The 14940-nt window shown below is 51.7% G+C and overlaps 2 protein-coding genes across 2 annotated transcripts in view; one reads left to right on the top strand and one right to left on the bottom strand.

The window, feature by feature from the left end:
* MKRN2 (makorin ring finger protein 2) overlaps positions 1-14940 on the bottom strand; it is a 38063-nt gene that overhangs the window by 1414 nt on the left and 21709 nt on the right. Inside the window, exons 4-7 of the mRNA XM_043443370.1 lie at positions 14334-14638; positions 13258-13472; positions 10703-10813; positions 2-146 (exon numbers count right to left, since the gene is read on the bottom strand). Of these exons, the coding sequence (XP_043299305.1) occupies positions 2-146; positions 10703-10813; positions 13258-13472; positions 14334-14638 (776 nt within the window). The remainder of the gene's footprint in view (position 1; positions 147-10702; positions 10814-13257; positions 13473-14333; positions 14639-14940) is intronic.
* LOC122425061 lies at positions 4869-6057 on the top strand. Its single transcript, XM_043443371.1, has 2 exons — positions 4869-5316; positions 5492-6057. Exons 1-2 carry the CDS (start codon positions 4913-4915, stop codon positions 5988-5990), a joined length of 903 nt encoding a protein of 300 aa, XP_043299306.1. The 5' UTR covers positions 4869-4912; the 3' UTR covers positions 5991-6057.

Raw genomic sequence — 14940 nt, 5'->3', positions numbered from 1 at the left:
CCCGCACGGTGCCTTCGGAGCTGAGCTGTTTCCGTGGTTTCTCAGGCTCTGCCAGCCGCCCGTCAGGGTAAGCGTGACGGTAAAGGCATTTGCCTCCAAATGGACAGGTCCCTTTGCCTTGCTCAAAGTATTTACAAGCTTTTTTCCTGAAAAGCAGGAGAGGATAATGTCAAAACCTGGGTGTAGATGAACCACTCCTCGCCATCTCTGCCGGAGCAGGGGCAGCCTCCCATCAGAGGTGGTGACAGGGAGGCTGAGAGATGCTGGAAGCCGATCTCCACGCTGGACGGTGGTGCACCACGGTGCGGAGTCTCACGCACACGGGGAGCCCTGGTGGCCTCCGGGGCAGCAGGCCTGACCACACCTCCGGCCCAGCTGATTCGTCTCCGCCCGGAGTCCCAGCACTGGCTCCACCCGGGGGCAAGCTTCCCGTCCTCCCGGCCAGCAGTGATGTCAAGGTGACCACAGGAGCCTAGACCTTGGCCGCTGCCTTATGGGTCTCATTCCAATTTCCCTTGGTCCCACCCTCCAGAGCAGGGCTTCTTCACTCTGTGCCCCAGACCCCTGCTCAGAACAGGTTTGTCTACAAAACATAGTCTGAAAGTTAAACTTGCCCCCATCTTCAGTTTCTAGCTACAGATCTCTCTTAAAAATCCCTGCTCCTGAAACTCAAAACCAGACAATTCACATTCCGTGCTAAAATGAAATCTGGCTTATATGTGGTCCAAAGTTATCCCAAGATGAAGAGGTGCCCAAGAAGCCGCAAGGTGTCTGGAGAAGATGGAAAGACGCAGGCCGACCCCAGCAGACAGATGCAGAGGGTGAGGCCAGCCGGAGCCCAGCTCCCTACAGGTCTGACCCACATGGGGGACGGGCCGTGGAGGCCGGCAGAGGGCTGTGGCCCCTGTTCCCGAGCTTCTGAGGGTTCTTACTGGGGTCTCTGGGACACTGGCTTTTTACTTGTCAGGTTCTAGACACTGTCCTCGAGTCCCCACCCCAGGATGATTTTTCCCCAGCCCTATCTGGCCACCAAGGACCGCTGTCTACAGAGCACCCCCCCCCGGGCGACCCCCTTCTCGCTTCACGCACTGCCGAAGCATTTGGGGCACCCCTCGGGGGCGGCCCCTGGTGTGCTGGGTGAGGAGGGCGGAACCTGGGGGGCCGGTAGGGACAGGGCCGTGACCACTGTGCCCTGCCGTCCTTTTCCTAAAGTCCCCGGTCAGGCTGAGGCCCTTCAGCCTGTGTCTGGGTTGCTGTAAACCCCACATTTCCCACATTTCTTTTAACCCGAGGGACTGCTCCCCAGACCAGATGTGCACCCCTACCATTCCACCTGCCCCCGCGATCCCACACACACAGGGCTCGAGGTGCCTGCCCCATTCTGCTCTTCTGACACTGTCACCAGGAAACCTGTGTCATACCTGTCCTTAACTTCCCATCAGGTTTCTTAGCCAGCTCTCCCACACTGGCGTTTAGCTTGAAGGGGCTGGGCCCACAGCTCAGTAAATTTGTGCAATGCACAGAAACACTGCAACAGAAAGCGAGGCCCTGAAGCCCAACGGCTACACCAGGGTTTTCTCAGCCAGCTGCAGCAGAGCTTTCTACAGGCGGGACCCCTCTGCCCGGCTGCTCCTGCCCTCTGGGGGACACACGGGACACCACAGGAAGTAAAAAAACGGTAAAACAAGATCTCAAGCCTTTAGTAACTTAAAGGAACTAGTTTTGCTCTTAGTACCATTTCTGCAGATAAACTAGAAATACAGATATGATGAAAAGACCTGAAGGCGCTAAAGAATGAACAAAAGCAGCGTTTTTCAAGGGATTATAGACACCTAGAAGAATGGAATGGTAAGACGTTGAGTTACCTTTTTAAGAAATAATAGTGCTCAGCCTAGAGCAGGGCCTAGTCAAATACCTCGGCAAGGGGGCTAAAACTCCAGTGGGAAAGCCATGTCTTTGTGGCTTGAAGAAGGTAAAGACAATGTTGGTGGAAATCCACTATTGGAGGTAAGGAAAGATTCTGTCATTGGCTCTTTGTCATTCCCCACCATACTGGGTGCTAACAATATAAAATGACACATGTAAGAATCAGTAAAAAGTGACCGTTCTTAACAAGAAAAGACACAAGAGGCTAACTTCAAGATAACAAGCATTTCAAAGCAGCTGCTGCTTAAAGACGTTCAAGAAGATGAACAGAGAGAGGGAAAGACGGGGTGGGGGGGTGGGGGGGAGAAAAAGAACCTGAGTGGGCAGTATAAAAAAGTTTATCACCTACAAAAAAAATATGTTATCAGTTCCTAACAGTAATACTTACATGTGAGAATAAAAGCCTCTAGCATTTTCGGTCTGTGTCACAATATTTAGCCCTTAATTGGAAGACGGTGTGAGATTATTTTCTGTTTTATAAATTTCCCTGAGTCGAGTTATATGGCCTCTGAGGATAAGATCTAACAGATAACGGTGTAAGTTCCTGTTGACTTAGTAAGACCGTGCTGACCTCCTGCGGTAATTCTCCTGAGGTCAGACACTGGAAGCTGTTCCGTGTGTGCTGAGTAATATTCTAAAACTGATGCTAATGCAGACAAAATGTACATGATCAATGTGCTAAAAGCCAGGTAAAAAGTTCTGGACTACCTGTTAGAGTTACTTGCACCATGGCCTTCCACTGGTTTGAATATGATTAGCTGAGTGTCATTTGAATATGAAGTTTGTAAATTATCCAAATGCCTGGCTTCTATTACAAGTCTGCCTGCCTCTTGATACTGCCAGTGTTCCTCCGAACTTCAGGAGGCTCATTTGCTAGCAGAAGAGCACCTTACTTGGTTAAGTGAGTAATATCCCACATAGAGCACTGTCCGCTATGTCACAAGTACCCAGCAGGTAGTTCTGTCTTCTCACCTGCACTGTCCGCTATGTCATAAGTACCCAGCAGGTAGTTCTGTCTTCTCACCTTTAAAATGGAAGTTAACCACTTTGGGATGGTACAGGTTTACATTATCCATACTACCAAAAGTTTTCCATTTCCATAAATCGCTTCACATGTTCTACACATGTGAACACAATGGCCCCCTTATTTCTGTAATACTCATTCTTTTGCTTTGCATTAGCAATTAAGTATTTTTCATGTAAGATAAAATATTACTTTACTGTTTTGTCTTACACTTTACGTTAAAAACCTATTAGGTAGACTGGGCAACTCTGCTTAATTAGTTGATTGAAATAGCGCTAGTAAGATCCTAAAGTATGTGTTGGTTGGTTGGTTTAGTTGCTAAGTTGCATCTGACTCTTCCGACCCACAGCCCGCCAGGCTCTTCTGTCCAGGGATTCTCCGGGCAAGAATACTGGAGTGGGTAACCATGCCCCTCTCCAGGGGATCTTCCTGACCCATGGATTGAACCTGGGTCTCCTGCATTGCAGACAGATTCTGTACCAACTGAGCTACAAGGGAAGACCAATATTTAACATATTGAGAAAGAAAAATGGAAAAGACAGAGAAAAGTTTTGAGAAGAAAGCATGGTATAAAATACAATGACACTTCAGAGAAGCAAGTCTCATAGACTGCTGATGTCAAGATAGTTCCGTGATTAGCATAAAATTGGTAGCTTAAACGTAACCAACTGATGTACTTCAATAAAGATGTCTCAAGAGACACCTCAAGTACATTAACTTTCCCACACAGGACTCCCATCAGGTCCTGAAGAAAAATATCCTAGGGGCCTACAGCAAAACAGAACAAAGTCGTGAGTCACCTTTTACTAATTCTTCAACACCCTCGGTCATTCAGGATGGGATCACGGTCTATATGGACCCAGGAGGGCCATGCCTACAACTCAAGCAAGCCGAGTGAACCCAAAGCTCAGAGCGCCCTGTGGGCTGTAAGGAGTACTGGAAAGTCCTCTGCTCTGCAAGGGTCCTGGTGGTGGGTTCCCTTCCTCTTCCCAGAGTGACCCCTCCCTGCCACGGCAGATCACCGTGCACCCGTATACACAGCTCCCCAGAAAGACCTCGTGTGCACACCCCAGTTCTGTGAAGGGCGAGCGGGAAGCAGGCACGAAACACCAGCCCCTGCGCGCTCCTCCAGCCCAGCTCCCACCCGCCGCCTGGAACACGCCTGGCTCTGGGCTCCGGAGGAGATGCAGGCCTGCTGCCGCCTTGGGGACGTCTATCACCACGCTGTGCTATCCCGGCTCACGGGCCCTTCTGAGTCACACGGCCAGAGGGGCCGAGAGTGACACCTGCCACAGAGCTATGTCTGGGACAGGTCATCAGGGTTAGGAAGGTGGGGTCCTGTACAGAAGGGACTGCTCAGCCAAAAAGCAAGAAGGAAACGAGGCCTTTTCCAGCAACCTGGATAGCCCTGGACTTGGCATACAGGGTGAAAGACCTTAGACGTAGGCATTCTGGAAAATATATACGCTGTTAGTTACAGGTGGGCTCTAAAACACAAGACAACTGAGCCCACGGCAGAAACAACTGACCGCCAGGCCCACAACACAGCCTGAGCGCCGCCGACGAAAACAAGCTGCCAGCACGGCGGACGGGAGGGCCTGATGATGTGAACACACGCATGCAGAGCAGATGGTCCAGAAAGACAGTGTCCAGCACGGACAAGTCTAGACCCCACTCTGTAATAAACTAAGGCACTAAGTGAAACAAAAATATATGTGTACGTGCATACACACACACACACGCATATTTATGTGCATACATAAGTCAATCAAGTGGCTGGACACCCAGGAGAAACAACACAGAAAAGGAACCCTATTCCAAAGGAAACCACAAACTGAAGGTAAAAGCAAGGCCAGCGACACTCCCCGAGGGCTCTGGCACCCGGCTGTGTCCCACCCCTGAAGCCCGAGCAGTCTTGGGTCCCGACGCTGGACACGCAGGGAGCTGCAGGAGCTGGTCAGGATGAGCCCGCCCACGGCAGCGCTGGGCCCCGCACGGCGGGGACCACATTCTGCAGAGCCGGGAGGGCCCAAGGTCGGCTCACCCTCCGGTCAGCAAGGGCTCCGAAAAGGCACCGCGTCTGCCAGCGTCCTGGGGCCAGACTTCTTCCCGCTCTCCATGAGAAGCCCCTCCCTGCCGGGACAGCACCCTCAGCCCAGCGGTTTTCCAGCGGTTGAGATCTGCCTGCTGGGGCGTGAGGCCAACGGGGAGGCGGGAAGGAGACGCAAGTCCCTGGCTGTGTCCTCTGGCACACCCCACTCTCACCTAGCGCCCGGACCTTCTCTAGCCTCTCGCCGCCCTAGCAACCAGAACAGAAAATGCAGGAAGGCTGCCGTCTTATGTCTGTACCAACAACTTAAAATACGGTGCGTTCGGGCCCCTTTACACAGGTTTGGGGAATATAAATACCGCCTGTCTTTGAGCTCCGTTCTTGCGTTTTGTCTTAAGTCTTTGTGACCGCATGCATTATTGCCCGCCTGTCTTCCCTGTGCATTGAATTTTGTACGCAATATCTGAGTGGGTTTCCATTTCCTTCTCCAGTATACACTCCCGATCCCTGGACTGCACTGGTGTTTGCCGCACTGGAAGCGGCTTTTTTACCGCTCAGCACTTTGCACGCGTGTTCAGCTGCCGCAGCCGTGTCAGAATCTTCTCGACCGTAGGACTCCTGCCCGCCAGACTCCTCTGTCTGTGGGATTCTCCAGGCAAGAACACTGGACTGGCTTGCCATGCCCTCCTCCGGGGGATCCCCACCCGGGGATCGAACGTGCGTCTCCTGTATTGGCAGGTGTTATTTTTACTAACAGTGCCACCTGGGAACCCCCGGGCCACCAGGCGGACCATAAGAGACACGATCCGGGAGATAAGGAAGCCCCGCCGCGCGAGGCGGCGGGACTGTCCTGGAGGTGTCGCGCTAAGTGAGGTCAGACAGGGAAGACTCACACACATGCCCGGCTCTCAGGGCCAAAGTCACACAAACAGAAACGGAGGAGAAACTGGCTGCCAGGAACTGAGTGCTGAACAACAGGAGAGGTGGTGAAAGGCGACAAGCCCTCACCCACAGGACGAGTGAGCGTTTAACGTACAACAGTGAGTGTGCGGAGCACACTGCAGCGCACAATGGAAGCTGCTGCTCAGACAGCGGACTCTGCACATGGACGTCACCAAAGCCAGACTCATTACACTCCTTGCAACCAGAGATGGAGACGCTAAATGCAGTCAGCAAAAACAGGACCAGGAGCTGACTGTGGCTCAGACCATGAACCTATTGCCAAATTCAGACCTAACTTGAAGAAAGTAGAGGGAACCACTAGAACATTCAGGTATGTCCTAAATCAAATCCCTTACGATTTATACAGTGTAAATGATAAACAGATTCAAGGGATTAGATCTGATAGACAGAGTGCCTGAAGAACTATGGATGGAGGTTTGGGACACTGTACAGGAGGCCGTGATCAAGACCATCCCCCAAAATAAGAAATGCCAAAAGGCAAAATGGTTGTCTGAGGAGGCCTTACAAATAACTGTGAAAAGAAGAGAAGCTAAAGGCAAAGGAGAAAAGGAAAGATATTCCCATCTGAATGCAGAGTTCCAAAGAATAGCCAGGAGAGATAAGAAAGCCTTTCTCAGTGATCAGTGCAAAGAAATGATCAGAAGAAAACAACAGAATTGGGAAAGACTAGAGATCTCTTCAAGAAAATTAGAGATACCAAGGGAACATTTCATGCAAAGATGGGCTCAATAAAGGACAGAAATGGTATGGACCTAACAGAAGCAGAAGATATTAAGAAGAGGTGGCAGGAATACACAGAAGAACTATACAAAAAAGATCTCCACGATCCAGATAATCACGATGGTGTGATCACTCACCTAGAGCCAGACATCCTGGAATGTGAAGTCAAAATGGGCCTTAGGAAGCATCACTACGAACAAAGCTAGTGGAGGTGATGGAATTCCAGTTGAGCTATTTCAAATCCTAAAAGATGCCACTGTGAACGTGCTGTACTCCATATGCCAGCAAATTTGGAAAACTCAGCAGTGGCCACAGGACTGGAAGAGGTCAGTTTTCATTCCAGTCCCAAAGAAAGGCAATGCCAAAGAATGCTCAAACTACCACACAATTGCACTCATCTCACACACTAGTTAAAGTTAATGCTCAAAATTCTCCAAGCCAGGCTTCAGCAATACGTGAACTGTGAGCTACCAGATGTTCAAGCTGGTTTTAGAAAAGGCAGAGGAACCAGAGATCAAATTGCCAACATCTCTTGGATCGTAGAAAAAAACAAATGAATTCCAGAAAACCATCTACTTCTGCTTCACTGACTACCTTAAAGCTTTTTTACTGTGGAGATCACTACAAACTGTGGAAAATTCTGAAAGAGATGGGAATACCAGACCACCTGACCTGCCTCTTGAGAAACCTGTATGCAGGTCAAAAACAGAACTGGACATGGAACAACAGACTGGTTCCAAATTGGGAAGAAGAACGTCAAGGCTGTATACTGTCACCCTGCTTATTTAACTTACATGCAGAGTACACTGTGAAAAATGCCAGGCTGGATGAATCATAAGCTTGTCAGCAGAAATATCAATAATTTGATATTATGCAGATGATACCACCCTACTAGCAGAAAGTGAAGAGGAACTAAGAGTCTCTGATGAGGGTAAAAAGAGGACAGTGGAAAAACTGGCTTAAAACTCAACATCAAAAAACTAAGATCATGGCTTCTAGTCCCATTACCTCAGGGCAAACAGATGGGGAAAAAATGGAAATGGTGACAGACTTTATTTTCCTGTCTCCAAAAATCACTCCAGATTATGACTGTAATCAAGAAATTAAAAGACACTTCTTGCTCCTTGAAAGAAAAACTATAACAAACCTAGACAGTCTATTAAAAAGCAGAGACATCACTTTGCCAACAAAGGTCTGTATACTCAAAGCTGTGATTTTTCCAGTCGTCATGGGATGTGGGAGTTGGACCATAAAGAAGGCTGAGCACCAAAGAGCTGATGCTTTCGAACTGTGCTGGAGAAGACTCTTGAGGGTCCCTTGGACAGCAAAGAGATCCTACTAGTCAATCCTAAAGGAGATCATTATTTCCCTATTCATTGGAAGGACTGATGCCGAAGCTGAACCTCCAATGATTTGGCCACCTGATGTGAAGAACTGATGCACTGGAAATGACCCTGATGCTGGGAAAGACTGGAGGCAGGAGAAGGGGACAACAGAGGATGAGATGGTTCGATGTTATCAGCGACTCAATGGACGTGAACTTGAGCAAGCTTCAGACAGGGATGATCAGGGAAGCCTGCCCGGCATGCTGTAGTACATGGTGTTGCAAAGAGCTGGAGACAACTTAGTGACTGAACAACCAACTGCAGCTGCCGATTACACCTCAGTCAGGCTGAGTTTTAAAAGTTGTATCTCCACCTGTGTAGCCTTATGTATGTAAACATAATGCATATGTATTTCATCTGCAGCACAAAGATGCTAATCAAGAGGCAACTGCATTTCATGTATGACAGCAGGAGTATTAACTGCCTGAAAAATTAGGAATACATTGTAATCCCAAGGAAAAAAAAACCAGTGAAGAAAAAAGACAACCTAAAAGATGTCAGTTAAAATGGAATTCTAAAAAAAAATGTCAGAGTAGCTCTCAGTTGTGAACAGTAGCGGTGTCCTTCAACAGAGAGGAGATCAGTGCTCAAAGAGGCAGGCCTGCGCTGGCGGCGCTGGTGTGCGTGCAGTTCAGCTATCACGGGTCACGTCTGAATGTGTGAATTCCCTGCAACCCTCACGTCCAGCTGGACGAGATCAGCAGACAGGTGATGGAGTCATGAGGCGGGCCCTCAGGAAGGGGAGCAGCGCTCCTGCAGGGGGACCCCGCGAGCTCCTTCACCCTCCTAGCACATGAAGACACGGTCGGGGTGTGGGCCCTCACCAGAACCTGATCGTGCGGCTCGCTGATCTCAGACTTCCCGGCCTCCAGAACTGCAACAGTAAACATGCCTGTTGTTTTTAAGTCTCTCGGTCTGTGCTATTTTGTTACAGCATCTGAAACAGGCTGAGAAGCCATGTCCAGTGAGATGCATCGTGGGCACATCCTCATCCCCGGTTCCCGGGACCGGGACCTCCTCTGGAGAAACCATGTCTGCTAACGCAGCAAGGGATCTTGAGAGGGGCTCGTCCTGGGTTAATGGGGGGGGGGCGTCTCATAGGAGCGCCTCACAAGAGCCAGAAGGGAGAGAAGCAGGGTAGGAGGTGGAGGGGTGCAACCACCCGAAGTCGTGAGAGGGGTCTGTGACCAAGTCTCCTTCGGAGCCCCCGGGCAGCCAAGCCTGCCACACCTGGCTTTGGGCTTCCAGCCTGCAAACGGTGGAGCGCCGTCTGCTGTCTCCAGCCACACAGTCTGGGTAACGGTCCAGTGCTCCAGCAGCCATGGAAACAAACCCCCACGGTTCTGGAAACCGTCACTGGTGCCCCCGCAACACGGTTCAGATTCCATCCTCACGACACAGACCGCATGAAGCACAGCCAGCTCTTCAGTTCAGTCCAGACCACCAGACAACACACGAGCGCGGTCAGGACCGACCGTCTGGACTCTCCTCTCCAGTCTGCCAGCGACAGCCCACTGGTGCATCCATCGGTCAGTCGGCGGTGCTGTGTTGCCTCGCCTCCCAGTGCTGAATCCTCAACAGATTTCACAAAAACTGGTAGAAACCGGCCAACACGGACAGACGCGCAGCCAGAAACTGGAGAGTGGTGACGCTGGAAGTGAGAGTGAAACCTGACTTCTCAGCTCTCCACCGTCTGCAGTGCGCCAGCAAACTCATCCTGATTCTCCCCAACAGATGGGGAATCCAGATCTGTTCCAGAAGCCTCCACGCCTCCCGGCCCGGCCCCCCTGCTGTATCTCGCCTGGCTTGTTGTAACAGGCTCACTGGTCTCCCCATTTCCCCTGTCTCCTCTTTCAATATATTCACGGTGGTTCAGTCACAGTGATCCCTTCAAAACATACATCAGGTCACGTCACTCCTCTGGTCACAATCCTACAATGGCTGCCCACCTCAACCAGAATAAAAGTGGGGTCTGCCCAGTGCCCCCAGCCCCACACGACGTGGCCCACCCTCCCTTCTCACCCAACTCCGCCCTGCTGCTCCCAGCACGGCAGACACGCTCCGGCTGCAGTCTTTCTCTGCAGTGGCCGGCCCCTCCCTTGGATGTCCTTCTCAACCACATGGACATGGTCACTGCCTCACCTCCTCGAGGTCTCTGCTTGCTTTGCTGAGGTTCTGCAGGCTCCAACAGGGACGCCGCAAGCCCCTCATTTCCTGTCCCCATTCCCAGGATTACTTCTCTCCTTAGTCCCACCGTCTAATAAATCCTTTCTTGTTTACCTCATTTGTTTACTTCATTCAGTGCACTGTGAACAGTGCGTGGGCTGGGCTGTCTGTCATTTGTTTACAGCCGTATCCCCAGCAACTAGAACAAGTCTGTCATACAGACCCTCATCGCCATCCTCACTGTCTCGTGCTGAATGAATCATCAGGCATGACAGGTCTACCTCAGCATTACAAGCAGGATTTCAGGGGCACACCGCTCAGCTAAGAGCCAAAACGCAAGGCCACTTCACCCCGGCTGCGCTCATCTCCACGCCCCCAGAGCCTGGCCCGCCGCCTGAGAGAGAGCAGACACCAAGTGGCCTGAGGCCCCCACGGGGCGGCCGCGCACGCCGCGGTCACAGCACTTACCCCATCCCCTGTTTGAAAGCTTCAATCAGCTCGTTCTTTTTGTTCTGATCTTCTACCCAGTACACACTTGGAATTACAAACTCTGATATCACGCGGCACTCCGGACAAGACCTGCAATGAGAAGCGGGTTAGGGAGGGAGAGACTCAGTCACAAACCCTGTGCCCACTCCACCACCAAACCTCGTGTGCAAGTGTGTGACCAGCCCGGTGCCGCTCACCTCTGAATTCTAAAAAGTACAGACACACTCCTCTAAGCCTAATTTACAGTTAAAACATGTTCAACAGTAAAAGGACAGCCTAATTTTAAAATGGGGAAAGGATTTGAGTAGGCATTTCTCCACAATGGCCAACAAGCACAGAAAACGATGTTTAGTACCATTGGTTATCAGGGAAATGCATATTAAAACCATACTAAGGTATCACTTCACACCTGCTAGGATGGCTAACATCAGAAATCAAAAGACAATTTCAAAATAAGTGTGGGCAAGAATGTGGAGAAACTGGAATCCTCCTACGTTGCTGAAAGTGAAAGTTGCTCAGTCGTGTCCGACTCTCTGCTACCCCATGGACTATACAGTCCCTGGAATTCTCCAGGCCAGAATACTGGAGTGGGCAGCCTTTCCGTTCTCCAGAGCATCGTCCCAACCCAGGGATCGAACCCAGGTCTCCCACACTGCAGGCAGATTCTTTACCAGCTGAGCCACAAGGGAAGCCCAAGAATACTGGGGTGGGTAGCCTATCCCTTCTCCAGTGGATCTTCCCGACCCAGGGATTGAACCGGGGTCTCCTGCATTGCAGGTGATTCTTTACCAACTGAGCTATCAGGAAAGACCCTGGGGATGTAGAATGGTTCACCCACTTTTTTAACAGACTAAGAGCTTTGGGGCATTTTATTTGGCTGTGTTGGTCTTAGCTGCGGCACACGGACTCTGGTGGCGCATGGGGTGGGGAGCCGTGGGGTGTTCCGAGGCACATGGGATCTCAGCTCCCTGAGGAGGGACTGAACCCGCATCCCTTGCACTGCAAGGGGGGTTGTTCACCACGGGATCACCAGGGACGTCCCTGGCTCAGCCACTTTGGATAGCAGTCTGGCAGGTCCTCAAAACGTTAAACACAGAGTTTCCATATGCTCAGCAACTGCACTCCTAAGTGTATACCCAGAAGTACTGAAAATAAGCAGGCAAACAAATACACAAATATTCACAAGCACACCAGCTAAACAACCCAAAAGATGAAAACAACCCAGATGTTCATCAACTGATGAACACATAAACAAAATGTGGTCTAGGCATATAATGGAACGTTACTCAGTCACTACAGGGAACGGTATGTTGATTCATGCTACAATATAGGTGACCTCTGAAAACATGCTGAGTTAAGAAGCCAGGGAGAAAGGCCTGCTTATTGTATGATTCCACTTCATGTGTCCAGAACAAGCAATCTCAAAGAGACACTGATTTACTGACTGAAATCAGCCCTGAACGTTCACTGGAAGGACTGATGCTGAAGCTGAAGCTCCAGTTCTCTGGCCCCCTGATGCGATGAATGGACTCACTGGAAAAGACCCTGATGCTGGGAAAGAGCAAAGGCAGGAGAAGGGGACGACGAGGATGAGACGGCTGGATGGCACCACCGACTCAAAGGACATGAGTCCGACTAACTTCTGGGAAATGGTGAAGGACAGGGAAGCCTGGCGCGCTGCCGTCCATGGTGTTGCCAAGAGGCAGACACAACTGAGCGACTGAACAACAAAGTAGCTGCCAGGGGCTGGAAGGAGGAATAGGCAGTGACTCAAAGCAGAGTTTTTGTTTTTAAGATGATGAAAATGTTCTAAAATTAGACTCTACTGACAGCTGAACTGCTCTGAAAATAATAAAAACCCTCTGAACTGTACGTTTTATCTCAGCAAAGCTGCTACCTCCCCACACAGATGTGTGCCTTCAGGCAAGTCACCTGACCTCGCCACGCCGAGCTTCCCTACACAAAACGAGGGCGATGGTCACGGGGTCACTGAGAGAATGACGACTTAACGTGTGACGTTCTCACGCTACACAACATGTGGTGACTCCTCACTGACAGTGAGCTCTTCTCCCTCCCCGCCAAGGAAGTTAAGACTCCCATGTTGTTAGATGTGAGTTCTCTCTCAGTAAGGCTTGGGGACAAAGCCCTCTGCTGGCTCACTGAGGAACTTCCAGTATCAGACGCCATGTGAGATGTGTTACATGCACCACTTCATTTAGGCTTCAAATGACCCCTATTTAACAGATGGAAAAAAAATCAGCAACTGTCCTAAGAGGGGACCACCAATGACTGTGAGCCCCAGAGTCCAGTGGGCCTTCTCGCACAGGGGTGCCTGCTGAGGGTCCCCCCGACACCTCAGATGCCTACAGGAACTGACACCCACATTTAAAAGGAGAAGGCATCTGGGTTCAGGGGTTCTGCAACCTGCTCAAGGCCCTGCAGCCTGGAGGACAAGGGAAGGCTTCAGAGCGGATGGAAGAAGGTCCCGGGTCACACCTCCTCCCAGCGTCTACAGCTCACCCCGCTGCACTTACTTGATGATGGGGTTCTCAAACTGCTTGGCGCACCGCCACTGCCGGATGCAGGACAAGCAGTACGTGTGGTTGCAGCTGGAAAGGATCCCGAACCTCCGCTCCGAGGCCGACGCCTTCTCCAGGATCACCTCCATGCAGATGCTGCAGACTTTGTCCTGGCTCGCCTGGAAGGCGAAGGCCTTCTCCATCTCATGTTCGAATGTTGACATGCAAACCTGAGGTACGGGGGAGGAGGGAAGCCTGAGGTCCGGGAGCGGGAAGAGGCGCGAGCCGGGAGCAGCTGGCGCCCACGCGGCCCAGCTCGGACGGGGGACTGAGGCTGCCGAGGCAGGGCCTGCGTCCGGGACACGATGCGCTCTCAGGTCGCCACTGGCTCGGCCCCTGCCCGCCACACTGCTCCAGGGTCACCTCCAATCTAAACCCGAGATCACAGGCCCGAGGTTACAGGGCCGACGTGGGGTCACAGAGGTTGCCAGGAAGGGGGCCCTGGTCTCCTGGCCCCTCGGGCACTGCCTTTCCCCACACCAACACCAGACGTGGTGAACATTTCTCAACCTAAACTGTCGGGCTGACAGGCCAGGGTCAGGGGCCAGCAGCATCACTTCCTCCCAGGAGAAGCAGTTACTGGACGCAGCCCTCCACTCAGGAAGCAGGTGAACACGTCCCGGTGCGGCACCACGTACCAGGCACCAGAGTCAACGTGAAGGGTGTGCAGCCTAGGCCCTGGCACAGTGGACGCACACAGGAGTGAACCCACGTGACACTGGGCACCGCGTCCTTGGGGAGGAGGGCAGCCCTAATCGGTGTTCACTGCCACACCCCCTGGAGACGGCGGGGGTGCAGACCACCCCACAGCCTGTGCTGAGCAGAGGCCTCCATAAGACACTGGAGCCTCCGGCCCTGCACGGTCCCTTCCAGCACCGGGCTCCTCAAATTCTCCGGGGCTCGGTCTGGCTGCCCAGGCCCAGGAGGCAGGTATTACTGGCAGAAAGATGTGGACAGAGCTGCCAAGGATTTCGTCACTTGGTGCGCTTCCCGCTCCTTCAGACGCGTTCATGTAAAGCCGGGCACTGTACCTTCTCGTGAGCTTTCCTCTGCTCTGGGTCGAAGGGGTGCAGGACGCGTAATCTACAGATCTCGCACACGTCCCCGTGCAGGTAGACACACGCGTCCCCAAAGCGGCACTCCCCGGCGGCCGCGTAGGGGCACAGCTGCTGCCCGCCGCTGTAGGAGCTGCTGGCCTCCAGGTCGTCCAGGCCGCTCCTGATGGCGTCCAGGTAGGAGTGTGGCTTCAGCTCGGGGCCACTCTGCGCGTCACTGCAGCCCCCGGGACTACTCCCCCCGCCCGGGCAGGTCTTGTCTTCAGCCATGCCGGAGAGATCTGAAGAGAAGATACAGCACACAGACCCGTGAACACAGGCCCAGCCTTTCTGGGAAGCCATCAGTCAAAACCTGACAAATTAACCCTGACTTTGGGAATGTATGGAAAAAAAACAAAGGCTAGAGGAGAAAAATGTTCAGAGTGATATTACTTAGAATTGTAATAAAAACCAAAAAGCCGTAATTGGCAACGTAGGGAAATAGCAAAGCAGACAGTGATATATTTATATAAAAGAATGTGAAAGTTGCTTTTTAAAAACGGCAAGTATTGAAATGTCAACATATGGACCAGTTACACTTAAA

This window comes from Cervus canadensis, chromosome 22 (assembly GCF_019320065.1).
Source record: "Cervus canadensis isolate Bull #8, Minnesota chromosome 22, ASM1932006v1, whole genome shotgun sequence".
NCBI classification, from domain to species: Eukaryota; Metazoa; Chordata; class Mammalia; order Artiodactyla; family Cervidae; genus Cervus; species Cervus canadensis.
The sequence above is the reverse complement of the archived record's forward strand: the minus strand, read 5'-3'. Positions and strand labels throughout refer to the sequence as shown.

Coding starts and splice junctions, on each gene's coding strand:
- LOC122425061 (XM_043443371.1), top strand. CDS start 4,913: ATGAGCCCGCCCACGGCAGCGCTGGGCCCCGCACGGCGGGGACCACAT. Junction 5,317..5,491: donor TACCAACAACTTAAAATACG/GTGCGTTCGGGC, acceptor TTCCTTCTCCAG/TATACACTCCCGATCCCTGG.